General features: G+C 34.3%; 1 protein-coding gene across 3 annotated transcripts in view; it reads right to left on the bottom strand.

Annotated features, from left to right (window-relative positions):
- Positions 1-15,265, bottom strand: part of LOC149782552 (uncharacterized) — a 47,554-nt gene that overhangs the window by 7,153 nt on the left and 25,136 nt on the right. For 2 of the 3 annotated variants that reach the window (XM_089933991.1, XM_089933992.1), the window contains exons 13-23: positions 14,388-14,606; positions 13,507-13,662; positions 12,688-12,794; positions 11,440-11,561; positions 10,673-10,794; positions 9,900-10,032; positions 6,537-6,655; positions 5,473-5,604; positions 4,218-4,397; positions 3,815-3,955; positions 1,898-1,918 (exon numbers count right to left, since the gene is read on the bottom strand). In XM_089933991.1, coding sequence (XP_089790117.1) covers positions 1,898-1,918; positions 3,815-3,955; positions 4,218-4,397; positions 5,473-5,604; positions 6,537-6,655; positions 9,900-10,032; positions 10,673-10,794; positions 11,440-11,561; positions 12,688-12,794; positions 13,507-13,662; positions 14,388-14,606 — 1,452 coding nt within the window. The remainder of the gene's footprint in view (positions 1-1,897; positions 1,919-3,814; positions 3,956-4,217; positions 4,398-5,472; positions 5,605-6,536; positions 6,656-9,899; positions 10,033-10,672; positions 10,795-11,439; positions 11,562-12,687; positions 12,795-13,506; positions 13,663-14,387; positions 14,607-15,265) is intronic. The other variant, XM_089933993.1, reaches the window with a different exon arrangement.

The following is a 15,265-nucleotide window of genomic DNA, read 5'->3' as shown; positions in this document are numbered from 1 at the left end:
AGCATTTCTTTATATTAGGTTCATATTATGTCGCCTTGAGGCAGAGATCTGGGCTTTCGTAACTAAGCACTGGCAGAAGGGACCCTGGTTTTAGTTTGTCTTGTAAAATCTGAAATGGGTTTGCTCTCTCTAAAATAGTGCAAAGCTCTTCACGAAAAAATGGATATTGGGAAAAATAGACAAAATTTGGGTAAAATCAGAGCATTATTTACATCAAAACTACATTTTTTTTACTTAACATTAATTTATGGTGTTAAATTTCAAACATTCCTTCCTCTGTGATCGTAAATATGTGATACAATTTTATTTTTGTACTGTAATAATTCCGTATCATATACGAGAGTCAAGTATATCATTGGAATTCCCCTAAATTGAGAATGAAATTAGTTATGAACATATTGAATATCAATACCCACGTTAAAATATCTTTTGGAAAAGTCAAGATCGGGAATTTAGTTTGAGTACAGATCTACAAATGCGATTTTCATGAAACTTTTATGTGAGTTGCATGCGAGCAGCTCGGCCAAAAAGAAGCACGAAAACTAGAATGTCACTGACCTTTTTGTGAGATACAGTGGCGCCATTTATGACCGGATAATGGATGATATGAGAAAGTCATAAATAGCTAGGCGAGGCAACAATGTAAGTAAACATAGACGCTTTCAGACTGATTTTACTATTTTATACATCAAGTACTGTTTCTGTTGTTTCAACGATACTAGTTTTCAGATGTAGAAATAATATTCCCAGTTATCCCCCTTCTCTACATTATGGATTTTGTGAGAGACACACATAAAACATTTTATTACAAAAGTCTGCGAATGGGATATTTCCCGAAAGTTCGATATAGGGAGACAGTGATGACTTTAAACTGAAATGAGAAACTTGGTATGTCACCGGTCTTCTAGACAAACCCCTCAGCGAAAAATGGTAATCGATCGCCATTGGCGGCTGGTAGACAGACTGTCTTCCAGAGTCAGGCCCAATCTCATTACTGTTGTATGCTGTGAAGAAAAGGCGCCTAAATGTGGAGAGCAGGATGCCGTTATTTACAATCTAATATAAACGATTCACTTTATATTATCTTTGATACCCATTATTCAATCAAGATGTAGCCATCGAATCACTGGACTGATTACTAATAATTAAGTAATGCTTTTAATTTACTTGAATAATGTATATACAGTGTGCTTCATTTGTTGCAGATATTGTTATTATTCTTTTCCGAGATCATGTTTAAGTTTTATAATTGCATTTGTTTCAGATCTGCCTGACTTATTCTCATATTGACGCTTTTTCTTAACTATGCTTATCAGCAACGCGTTAATCTTCTTTTGTATAGTTCTTTTAATAATTCATGTATCACCCAGTTTATGTGAGAAATCTTTAACTATATTTATGAAAATAATGTAAACCCACGAATACGTAAAACGTAGATGATTTTCACTTCTGTTATAATGAACTAGTCAGGGAAATAATTTTCTTTCTTTCGTTCTTTTATCACATTCCATTTAAACAGGCACACTTGGTTTAGGTCGGAAAATAAGTTGAACTTAGATAGTTTTCATTTTTTAAACAGCTATTTTAGAGTTCGTATACTATTATTATTATTATTATTATTAAGCTTTCAGACCAAGCAAAATATAGTGCACTGAAGGCTAGATGTGGTGTTGGTTAACCAGGAAAAGAACAAAGCATGCTATTTTTACATACTAGTATTAGAGGAAAATCGCATCGCACACAAAGAATAAGAGAAAGTAGTAACATGCAGTGACTTGGCCACACGAAGTAGGAAGGTTACCAAAAAAAAAAAAATCCTCAGATAGCTTTGTATCAGTTTTGGTGAAAGCATCAAGATTAATTTACGGAATATCTTAGAATAAAACAAAAAGCATACCTGCTGCAGGAAATACCAGACCTAAAACAATCATGAATATTTCTTAAGTTATAGGTAGCAATCCTATTTCTGAAAGAAAAGACTTGAAAAGCGCAAGTACCTTTGAAAGAGGAATATCATACACAGATAACTACATATATAAGATAGCTAGACATACATACATACATACATACATACATACATACATACATACATATACATACATACATACATACATACAGATAGACAGACGTAAATAGATAAATCCATGCAATCGTATGAAATGCAATTTATTAGAGGATTGGGAATGACAGGCCGATGAAGGCACATGGGTAGGGCTTTCATTTTGGATAATTGAATAAAGCAAAAGAATGATCAAATACCGGATCATTCATAGTAGGAAGGCACGAGTACAAAATAAATTGTGATTCAATTGCGGATTGTGCAAGAGCAAAGGCGAGTTTGATTACCTGATTGGTGAGTGCAGATAGTTATTTCATAGAACAAAACCCATCAAAAGAAACAGAATAAAAATACAATGATAGTTATCACGCAAGAAATATGACAAAGTGCACAGACATACGGTAACGTCAAAAGGCAGCGAGGACGGTAGCAAGCCGAAATTCTGTGAAACTTTAAGCATCCAGGCTCAGAGATTGCAAAAGATTCTCACACTCAGTTTCAATTCAGAATTATTCCGTCTCAGTTGGACTCGCTTTGACATCACATGCCAGAATTCTGAGTTGATTATCATCGTGAAAATGATTCTTGTAGTTGGAAGAATCCACAAAGTGGAGCATATGGTCCAGAACTGGTCGACGAGTGGAGGAACAACTCCAATACCAAAATCAATGCAGTTCCATTGGAATTCTCAAATAAAAACTAATATAAACTTATCATCTCTTTCCATGGCTGCCATTTACAGTTCATGTGGTGGTGAAGCTTGTTTATCAATCTCGCCCAATTTGGTATGAGTGTAATTTACATACAGTTGATTCTGACAGAGATGAAGAAAGCTTCAGGACAAAATCTTTAGTTAGTTTCGAACTACTGTGAGGACTAATAAAGGTGATTCTCCAATAACTAAAGTAATTGTTCTTATTTACATCTAATAGAAAAATAATTACCTTTTACTACGACTCCATCAACCAGCTCCTTCCTTCAGTCATATAAAAATATAATTTCCATAGCTAATTCTCATTTAATAAGCAACTATTTATTGTATAGGCCATCATCGGAATGATATTCAAATATTTGCTTGCAACTGGTGATTGCCATATGGTCTGAAGTATTATTTTGTAGACATAGATGGAATAAAAGTCATCCTTCAGAAGATTGTAATCAAAGCTTCCGTTAAGGTTATGTCTTGCATCCGTAAAAATTTTAATTGATTATAGAACGCATGTGCCTAGGTTAAAACCTACTGTGGGTGATAAATATATTCCAAAGTCGAATAAATTATACTTGGTCAGTATCATGCGTCCGCAAGTATTACTATTTTGCAACATGATCCTTAAGGAAATGAAAATTCCTGATATCTGGACCCCCCTCAGTAAGGTGGACTCGTATACATGTTTTCTGGATTCTGAAAACTAACCCCGAACTCATAATTAAAGTAACCTTTGTCCAATCAAACCAGGTGTTCTTTTCGAGTCTGAAAATATGCACACCAGTAACCTCTAATGATCTTTTCTCTAAGAACTTAAATTGTCAATGTTGAGCTAAATTAAGAGGATAAAACACATCAGTTGAATATTTCTTTAATTCATTATAAAGACCTAATATTCTAATAATTTACTTAATATCCTGAATCGAGTTACAACCTTGTTTTAGTTTACTCCTTGATATTCTGTTTATTTACAAGTATACTATTTTCATAGACACCTTGAATATATAACGCCAAGGACTGTCTCTGCTGACTTAAACTAAGGTGCCTACCTGTTGGATCAGTATCAGTACATCTCCCACACGATCTGGGACATTTCTTCCACGCATAGTCTGGATAGCTGATACAAACATTTGGATTTCTCTCGATGATTGCAGTGCAGTTTTCCTCCTGATCTTTACACACTACCCGTTCTGTAGTCAAAAGAAAGAATCGTCAGAATAAAAAGACAAAAAATCTGATGTTTGGTACAAGCATACATATTGGTGGATGTATTATTGATTGGTTGTTTTATTTTCTGTTTTGTCTATGGGTAGTTTTGAGGGGTGGGGGAGAATATTTTGTCTGGTTGATTGATACAGACATTGTATAGTATTTAACATGTAACGATCTATTACTAATAATTTTAAGTTTTGGTGATATTCATGTAAAAGTTCATGTTACAGTATTACTAACCTTCGCATACAAAGTTTAGATTAGGCACCCATGTTCTTTCCGATGAACAGTACCTCTCTTTGGTGTTCAGACCATCCTGGCAAGTGTACACAACCGATTCTCCGATTGAATACAAAGATTTAACTGGCTGGTAACTCCCATCAAGCAGTACCTCAGGAGGACTACAGGTGATAGTCGGTGCTTTAAATAATAATAATAATAATAACAGTAATAAGGAGTGTAACAAAATATTCTAATATTAATGGAAAATGGATCAATAACATTTGTTATCCATGAAGTAGATTCCAAAAATAACGGCAAGACATTTATGTATTTATTATTGTTGTTTAGGAAAAATGGAACCTTTTGCCTCTTTCTGTACCGCGAAGAAAATGTTGCATGCTTTATCGGTGTCTTTAATAAACAAAGAACTAAACTGGACGTTTATTTTAGCTAGCAGAGAAAGACAATAAATCGGATTATTTTAGAAAAGAATATGTACGTTTATAATTTCTCTATAATATCTCCTTTTGTTTTAAAATATTATCTGTTAACTGTCTTAGAATACTGCCAGAGGCGTAGCTATGATATTTTGCGCCCGGGGACGAACTATAAAATTGGCGCCCCAGCCCCCTCCCCGTTTAATCACATTTTTGAATATTACCCTTGTTTACTTATTATAATGTAACGTTGTAAGCCTCATTTTGGCGCCCCTGTACCTTGGCGCCCGGGGACATATGTACCCCCCCTGCCCTCCCCCCAGCTACGCCTCTGAATACTGCTATGTATATTCACTAATATTCACATCTTTCGTGAGCACACTAGTACACGCATATAGCTTGAACATATTTATATCATCATGACTGGACGGTGATTTATACGTCAAGAAAATAATCTTATTTAGTTAGTAAACTTCATACGCTTCCTTTGCATAGCTTTTGTACTTTGCAAATATACATACGATGCTATTTATTTTTTGTGAAGTAAGGAAACATTCAGGAACGTTATTGTTCATGGGAAGCAAGGAACGATGTTTATAGAACAAAAGTAACCACTTATACGGGGGGCAAAATTTCACGGGATAAAGGAAAGAGTAAATAAAGTTACAGAGGTGTTAAGAACTCTTGAAACTTGTTATGTTTAACGAAGATACAATCATTCATGAGGTGTCATTGTAGATCTTATGACATTGACTTGTATTTTGTGTGTTTTTTAAATGCTTGAAATATGTTGCTTGTTGTAATGAGCTATGCTTGAACGCATTTTCGGCTATTACATAGACTTGGCTGAATTCGTCTGGAGCATATTCCGCAGGATGCTGCACATTTGGATGCGAATTTACTGGTACAAAAGGTGGAATCCTGGGCAATAACCTCTTGACAATCGCCGTAATAGTCGAAGCACAACTCTGTAAAGAAAAGGGCATAAAAATGATGATTTAATAATTCTATTGGACATTTTAAAGGTAGGAAAAGCAAGAGAAAATGTGAATCAACATATAGACAAGCAGACACTTATTCACACACACACACATACATAACATAAACATTCAGTTTTAAAGGAGTGTGTAGTTTCAAGATAAAAAGGAAAAAATATTTCATTTCTTATCCAACTCTTAGTCCTGGCAAATACCCCCCCCCCCACGTTTTTTCAAAGCTAACGTTCTGCTCTTCAATAACGATTCAGGCATGAACACTGTCATAATGAGAGACGGCAGGACTCCGAAAGAAAACGACGTAATACATGTAACAACGTTCCGTATTAAGAAGTTTAGAGTCAGTAGGTATGTACATTAGTACTCACTTGGATTGTGATGAGGATGAACTCCAAGTACAGATGTATCTTCAGGGAAAGTGTGAATTAAATTGAAACACAATGTCGATTAAGCATAAAAAATAATTGTCGTACAATTTAGTATAAATATTAGTACCACCTTCGTCAATTTGTTGAGGTTAGGATATCACAGCTACATAACACTCCAAAATGACGGGTGGTGTTCGCAGCGTGTACCAATACAAATAAAATAGTCACTCAAAGTCACTCTCATTCATTTTCATTTTTATTCAAAGATTACTTAAGTTGTGTTTTTCGAAACTCAACCGCGCGCTCAACCGCTCGCACACGCGTGTGTGTGTTTAAAATTCGAGTACTTCGTATGACACGTTATTTTATGGCAGGTTATTGAAGCTTGAGTTACTTTAGAAATAACCTCTTGAAACCAACCAGATTTTGACTTTTTATGGCATTTAGAAAAACAAATTGTTCTGATAAGAAAAATATGTCCAATGCATTACAGAAATTTATCAAAAACTTTTTATTATTTAAAATGACAATTCTCACCATTGTAGGTAACATCACAATAATCTCTAATGCATCCGTCCACGTTAGTGTAGCACCAGGGTCTGTTTCCTGTACCAGGATTTCTACAGTAGTTACTCTTCAGATCATCGTCATAGTCTCTGTTAAATTTAGAAATACATTAGTGTTTGGCTTGAAGACTAATTATCTACTTTTATCGACTTGCATAATAAACATACCTTTTATTTATCATCGTCACCAGCGTAGAATACCGATAAGACCTATAAGGGTTATTGGCTATTGGTAATGCACAATCCAGCACAGATGGGTACAGGATGTCCCTCTGATTGTTAAGCGTGTCTGTGTGTGATTTGGATTTGTATGTGTGATTTGGATTTTTAACGTAGCTTTAACACTTTTTTCAGTGATATCGCTATGATGTCTGCAGTGTGGCAGTTCATAAAGATGTCTAGCACTGGGGCATAATGCCGCAGATATGTAGCATGATGTCCTACCCAGTCACATTATCCTGACACCAGGCTGACCAGTCCTAACACTAACCTCTTAATGCTGAGCGCCAAGCGAGACGGCTGTTATTACTATTTTTTTGTAAGTCTTTGGTATGACTCGACCGGGGATCGAACCCACGACCTCCCACATCCGAGGCGGATGCTCTAACCACTAGGCCACCGGAGCGGTCTGATTGTTAAGAAATGGCCACAAAAGTACCCTGCAACATTTAGCGGTGGGTGTGCGAAACAATAGTTTATAATTAAAGATTTCATACCTTTTCGTCCATATACTTTAATGCGGTGTGCAGCAAAATGGAGTCTGCGTGTAGCGAAAATGAAATATCACTTACACTTAGGAATAATGTCTTTAGTAGCAGAAGAAGCGGATTTTCTTTAAAACTTGGATACATTGAATGGGAGGCGTGTTTCTGCACATGCTGTTTGCAAATAAAATAGATTCTAGTGTATCCAAAACAACACTGACAGAAGTTCCTAAAAAATATGGGAAGGCGTGCATTATCCATAAGCAGTATTGTATTATGAAGACAATAACACCATTATACGTGTATTTTAGTAACAATACTAATAACACAATTTGTAGTCCTAAACATTATGATGGTCCTGAAGATGAATAGTCTGGAATATTTTCATTTTCTCTGCACAAGTCTTTCTGTACATGTTGTAATCTATCTGTCTATCCTTTCTACCACAATAAGTAATTCAGTTTTCTATACTTTATTAATTAATGAATCATGAATTTATATTCCTAACCACATTCTTGGTATCATAGTACTGGGTATCAGGCAAAATGTAGAGAATGTAAGATTTTTGTTCTAATATCCCCACCCCTTATGTAGACCACCAGTCGCATTAAGCTGTCTCATTGTATCCAGTTGTCTTAAGCATCCAATGTCTTTGCAAATAACTACACTGTTGAACGATAAAAACTAATCTACCAAGTGTTGAATTCTCATATACAAACAACAGCAATAAATATTTACCACAAGTACAGAAAACTGTCATTAAATCACCACTAATATGTATGTAACCAAATGTGCAATAAGTGACAACTCTTTCTCTGTACTCAGCCCATTTAACACATCGTAAAATTCACTGTAGAAACCACATGGATATATATATATATATATATATATATATATATATATATATATATATATATATATATATATATATATATATATCTCTGTGTGTGTGTGTGATATTCAGCAGAATTAACCATGTTGCGCTGTACTTCATTTAACATTCACGCGATTGGTGACAATCGTAAAATCCAACAAAACTGAACGATGTACCGTTTTCAAAAGTAAGCTACAGCTCATAAATCTTACCTGATCAATTTGTAATTTTCTTAAAATTTGTCTTTCTCTAAATTTGAATCGCACTCTTACTTCGCGGGAGGTGCCTTCTCACACAATTGCGGAAACGGATATCACATGTACATCAAATCACAAATGTACGCAAACAAACGTAATACATATCCTTTGTATGAATACATATAAGGTTTTGTTTAGAATAAGAAAATTAATGGCAGGTACTTTTAATTATGTTTAGGCAGGTATTAAGAACGAAGGACTGATGATACCCAAAGATATAAACTATGGTGGAATAATATTTTGAGAACTACACGCAATGAAGGAACAGATGTAAAGAGGTAAAATGTAAACGATCAAATAAGTGATTTATAGAATCCATTTCAGGAATGTTTCTGAATTCTCTTTGTTCTTTCTAGTACCGGCCACAAATTCACTTTCAATATGTCAAGGGATCGGTTTGACTGGAAGAAGACCAATATGGCACACACACACACACACCTTACATGAAATAGTGTGTTGCCACGTGCATTGTATGCAATGCCTAATATACATGAAAAACGTAATGCTTCTAGCCTTGTCTTCAGGAAACAAGATAATTACAATGAGACGGCTCAATACTACCTCGATGTTGTGATCTATTACGCGCAAAATACAATATCAGTAAAATGCACTATCAAATAACATATTATAGTTCTTATAAATACAATTTCCACAAAACAAATTGCCCGTGAACATTCAAATTGCAGGTTGTTTTTCCTTTAAAAATTTATAAATTTGCACTTATTACGAACTATACGTGATATTTGGATATACCACACCCATCAACCGTGTTAAGCATATTCATATTTCTTGTAGCCATGAAGAACACTATCTAACAATTCCGGATCATAGATAGTCGTCTATTCTTACAATGTGTCCGTAAGAACATTTTACTACAATCAAGCTAAACTCAGTCTAGAAAGGCGCATATATCATCTTAAAGGCTACTGTATGGATATAATTTGCATTCTGTAAGTTATGTTCTAAAACAATCCAAGTTCGTTGATCTAGCACTGTTGAACAAAACACAAATGTTGTGAAAAATTAACTTTTGGAATAAGGAAACTGGCTAAGTTAATCAAAATCCATTCCACTTTTCGTTTTTTTTTCCCTCTGAATCTGTTACTGTTATTTTTGTCTACTCTTGATGATATTGAAATTGATATCATGGTTCCACATAACAAAATAATGTGGATATAGGTAACAAAACGAATGTGAATATTAGCTAAACTTTCATATTTAGTTCTTAGAATCGATTGCACTTCATTTAAAAGACTATTCCTCAGATGTGACGAAGTTCAGAAAACGTAAAGAATAAAAAGTATTGGCTTAAGAATATATATATATATATATATATATATATATATATATATATATATATATATATATACTGTAGTAGCTTCTTTATTCGTGTTGTAAATTTCATCATCAGAGATGCAAAATCTATATTTAAAGACAAAATTTGTAAATAGTCTTGAGAAAATGAAATCATGTGACTTTTAAAAGCATGGAAGTCTTACTCAGCTTGGAATGGATGATGGCTGCAATTAGCGACGTCTTCCCATGGAATGCAGACATCGAAATTTTTAGTTATGTTGACAGTACCACTGTAAATGCCGTTAATGCCTTCATTAACATATGCGAGCTGCGCTTCTGAAAATATGCGAATTTTTTCACATTTTAGGTTGTAAAATAAAAGTATTCATTTGTTAATTTATGTTTTGGTCGATTTTGTTTCTTTGTAGATATTGTTTTTCTAATGTCATAAAACCCACTAAGCAAATATGGCAGCATGCACAGTTGACTATATCACACAGCTATCTAAGTTGTAATTTTAAGATTGGAAAATAGGCGAAGAAAATTAAGTAAAATTGGATATCAAATGTCAAACCATGCAAATGAGGAACATGTTTAACTGTACTGAGATTCGATTTACTAGAAATTAAAACCATCTGATGCTGAATTTATATTGGAAAACGCACGTACACAATTAAATATACAACTACTCTACTTAAACCGACAAAACTAAACATGTCAACTTAAAAGTGCCTTAAGGGCCGGTATAACATTATACTTATTTTAGAGACTTATCGTTTTGCAGAAAAACAAAAATTGACCAGATGGATATAGAAAACTGATAATCACTTTTATATTAGCATTGGAAGAGGCATTGTGTGCTACATCTAGATTCATTTCTTTATAATCCTGGAAATTTCTTTCGTTATATAGGTGAATATTTTCCGAATTCTTTAAGCAAATATTAAAAAGAAGCAGATAAATGATCGATACATGCCTGTTATAGCTACAACGCTTGCATGGAAACCCGTGTTTCCATTTTCAGCTGATGTCGTCAGCATTAGGATCAAATAATTGGATTCCGTAATAATTGTCTTGAGAAAACCATTTCCACATACCCTTTAAGAAAGAAAGTTAATGAAGGTTGAAAAACCAATTACGAAGTGTGAGACATCTTTGCAGATTTAAATGTCCAGTAATAGGTTTATTATCATAGTTATTCTATGGCGATCTTTTATATGTAAATGGGTAACGTTTTAAAATGATGGAATATTTTAATCTCTCGCAGACACCGTGCAAACCAAAAGATTTCCAAACACATACGGCACGTGAATGGAATATATATATATATATATATATATATATATATATATATATATATATATATATGATGAGGACTTTTATGTTTTAAATCTGTATCTGGTATCATAACTAACTTGTTACATTGTTTGATCATATAACATGACGTAATGAAATTTCCTTAATATGAATATGTAACTATACTCTTTTCTGGAAAAGTATGGAATGAAGAATCACGGAATAATGCCATGAACCTTAGGTCTTTAGGGTTTATATCACATGTGTATTCGCTGTGACTTTACACTATAAATCGCACAAAATGAAATAAATTTAAAACGGCTCTCATTGTTTTGGTCTCCTGTGCAACGAAATCAGCAACAAATATAACTGTTATTCATCGGTAAATTCTTTGCATAAACAGTCACGAGCTGAAATAAATCATTCATTTTATAAAACCTTACATACCTCATTCCTCGATGTCCTGGAAACGTATGGCGTATTTCAACAATGTCCTCACACGTTCCATCCGCTTTCTTTGTAAAGTTAAAGGTCTCAAACTTTAGCCGTAATTTACCGTTTTCAGGTCCCTTTCATAAATACACGAAAATCTATATAAATTATGTAATATAAAGTAATATCACTTTTACAAGTGAAATGTCAGGTGCATTTATTTTTAATTTGTTCTGATTTTATTTCAGATCTTGTGGTCAGTTTGTATCTACTGCTTATCCATTACTTGCAATTTTAGGTTGTACATATTATGAGCTTTTAATGGAGATGAAGAAATAACAACTAAGGAAATAAATGAACTGGTCAGAGTTTCTTCTGATTTCTTCCATCCTGTGTTAGAAATTTGGATCGTTTATTTTAGGATGGGTGGTCAGAGCTTCTTACTGAAAAGTTGGAATTTGCCTAACTGACCGGGAGCGACATTTGACAGTCGCTCGCTTTGCGCGTGATGTGTCCTGATTAGGAAATCTTCTATCGAACCCAGTCTGTTTTAATTCGATTAAAAGATGTTTGTATTTGCAAAAGTAACATTTTGAACAAACGTTGTAACTTTAATCAACCGCTATATGGACCGATCTTGCAGTACTGAAAAGATTTTATGCTACGAATCAGCATTTCTTAGTTAACAAGATCGCCAAATATCGCCGCATACTTCGTCACTTGTAATCGATAATTCGTCCTTTACCCATCAAGGATTGTTTGTTCGACGTGATCATCTAGTATCCGATGTCAGCGAAACTGGACCATATGAACATTCAATCTGATAAATGGTCAAGCACCAGGTTCAGCGTGCGAACAACTTGTTTTGCTTAAATGATGGTTTATTAAAGAGACAAAATATGTTTAATTGTTAAGTAGAGGTAAGAAATAAATAAATTTCTTGTCGATTTCGTGCAGGCGGGGCTCGCTGTAAGATCTAATGTCATTGCTACGGGTAGTAAAAGGCTATCCTCTACCGCAACTCCGCTGTTCTGACAAATTCCAACCTTTAAGTAGGGGGTAGGCTAAGACGTACATCTCCCATATCTGACCAAATATTTAACATGGAGTGGAAGAAATCAAAGGAAACCTGGACACAAAAACGAAATACTTACTCTATAAACCTCTAATTTTCAATGTTGAGAGAGAGAGAGAGAGAGAGAGAGAGAGAGAGAGAGAGAGAGAGAGAGAGAGAGAGAGAGAGAGAGAGAGTAGATTGCCTACCTTAATGAACCAGATGCATTGGATTGCATTGCTATAATTATTTGGATAGTTTGGCGTATATATCGTCAGAGGCGTTCCTTCTATCACCTCAAACATTCCTCCACAGTCTAGGAGAAAATGTATTATTGTAGAGTTCTGAGCTTGTAGCAAACTTGAATATGGATTCAATAAAAACAGAATTCCAAAGATGTTACAATTAACATCAAGAAATAGAAATAAAGTAATTAATAAAATTTTAATACTGAAGTATATTTTCTATCATTTATTCAACTCTCTATACGTTTGAGTTTCCTAAAAAAAACCAAACATAGTTAGCGAAACTAGTTAATGGCAATATAGACTAGTAATGTTTACCAGATAATACTACGATTTTAAACCTGAGAACCAGTCCTTGTGTTTTATTGGTACAGTTTCACTAGTTATAATTGTTATATATTTTTGTGAGTGTATATAATTATATACATTTAAACTTGTGGTAGTTTTTTCACATCTAAACATCTGGTAGAGTTTATTTTTGCACGTTCTCTAAGCGAACTCCTTTTGTCAGCATTAGAACAAAGCATACAACGTTTTTTAATAAAAAGATGTTGATCATAGAATAAAATATATGAACGTCCCGGAAGTGAATAAACAATTTAAACATAAAATATTATACACGTTTTATTTACGGATTTAAAGTGGCATCATTGTTTGAGAACTATATATACACAATCATCACTTCTATTTTGTATATTATAACGGTTTTGTGGCCATAACATGGCTATTTATCATCTGATTTGTCAACAGTATGAAAATCCTTCTAACATACAATATACAAACCCTGCGTGTAGGGGTAATAGTAGCAGATATTTATCTCCTTGTAGCTCTCTACATTGCTGTAGATTTGGCGAATGTATGGCGTAGCTCCTGACGTGGTATCAAGGTTTGAAGTCTTGGTGTTGAAGAAATAATAACTCTCTGACGAACGTAGCATTCCTACAAGAACACTTATTTGGTGTACGATTTTTAATAATATGAACATCTATGTTTATGCTCATCATTCAAAGTATTTCGTAAAACAAATTTCCTTAGAATATATAAGAACAAGCAATTATTTCACTTTGAGTGATTCAAATCAATTAAAATGCACTCATAAACGCATAGTATCGCATTCCATGAAGATGAATGTTAAATGATTGCCGAAGCATGATGCCGTGGATTATATCTCAATTATTTCACTTTGAGTGATTCAAATCAATTAGAATGCACTCATAAACGCATAGTATCGCATTCCATGAAGATGAATGTTAAATGATTGCCGAAGCATGATGCCGTGGATTATATCTCAATTATTTCACTTTGAGTGATTCAAATCAATTAGAATGCACTCATAAACGCATAGCATCGCATTCCATGAAGATGAATGTTACATGATTGCCGAAGCATGATGCCGTGGATTATATCTCAATTATTTCACTTTGAGTGATTCAAATCAATTAGAATGCACTCATAAACGCATAGTATCGCATTCCATGAAGATGAATGTTACATGATTGCCGAAGCATGATGCCGTGGATTATATCTCAATTATTTTATTTTATGTTCAATACGTGTTGGGTTTCTTATGCTTATAATCAACTCATTTTGTCTTTAATATGGCGATTCTAAGAAACCGCTAGCAGCAATGTATCATAATTAAATATGTCCCTGTTGTCAAATACCTTCTACATTGGGACAGTTTTTGCTGTCTTTCGGGTAAAGAATGAACGGCTGGGCTGTTGGAAGACGGAGACTTCTATAGGAAGAATTTCCGCTTTTGCAGCAGAACTCCATCTTTGTGGCAGTGGACCCGAAGAATACACCGTCGGGAAGATGTCCAGAACTATTCGTGGCGCCAGCGAGTTCATAATCATCGTATTGGATATAGCCTTCGTCGAAACCTTGAAATATGGGCGTGGAGGATTACAATTATTGACAGAGTTCCATAACTTTCACACGATATTGGCAAAATTGTATGACCATGTATAACAAAACAAGCACATATATAGCACATTTAGGCCGAGAGGAAGGCGTGACAGCTTAATATTATAATCGGACTCCCCCGAATGTTAAGCATATGGTTTGTGTAACGCATGAAACGATATTAAATATGTTTAGTATGGGTAAATATATATGTGTGTGTGTGTGTGTGTGTGTGTGTGTGTGTGTGTGTGTGTGTGAAATATTGGAAACGATTAGCAAAATATTTTTCTTCTTTTTCTTTCTTACATTTGAACATGTGAAAATATAAGATTTCCCATCATGCCATGCGACGTTTGATTGTGTGTGTGTGTGTGTGTGTGTGTGCGTGTGTGTGTTTATAGAAAGTGTACTTTCAGCAAGAAAAACAAGCACTTAGTAAGCAGGATCAAATAAATGGAAACTGCATTACGTTTCAGAGATGGGAATTATTTTTTGGTGAAGAAATTTAACTCGAATCAGTTCACTTAATCTGCGAATGTGTTTCTACTGTACTACCTTGCCGACAATTTTCAAAACCTGGTGTGATGCCTTTGCATATAGGGTAAAATAGTTTACAAAGTGACAAAATAATAATTGC

This window comes from Sinohyriopsis cumingii, chromosome 15, assembly GCF_028554795.1.
Source record: "Sinohyriopsis cumingii isolate HCF-2022 chromosome 15, ASM2855479v2, whole genome shotgun sequence".
NCBI lineage: Eukaryota > Metazoa > Mollusca > Bivalvia > Unionida > Unionidae > Sinohyriopsis > Sinohyriopsis cumingii.
This window is presented reverse-complemented; position numbering and strand designations above follow the sequence as displayed.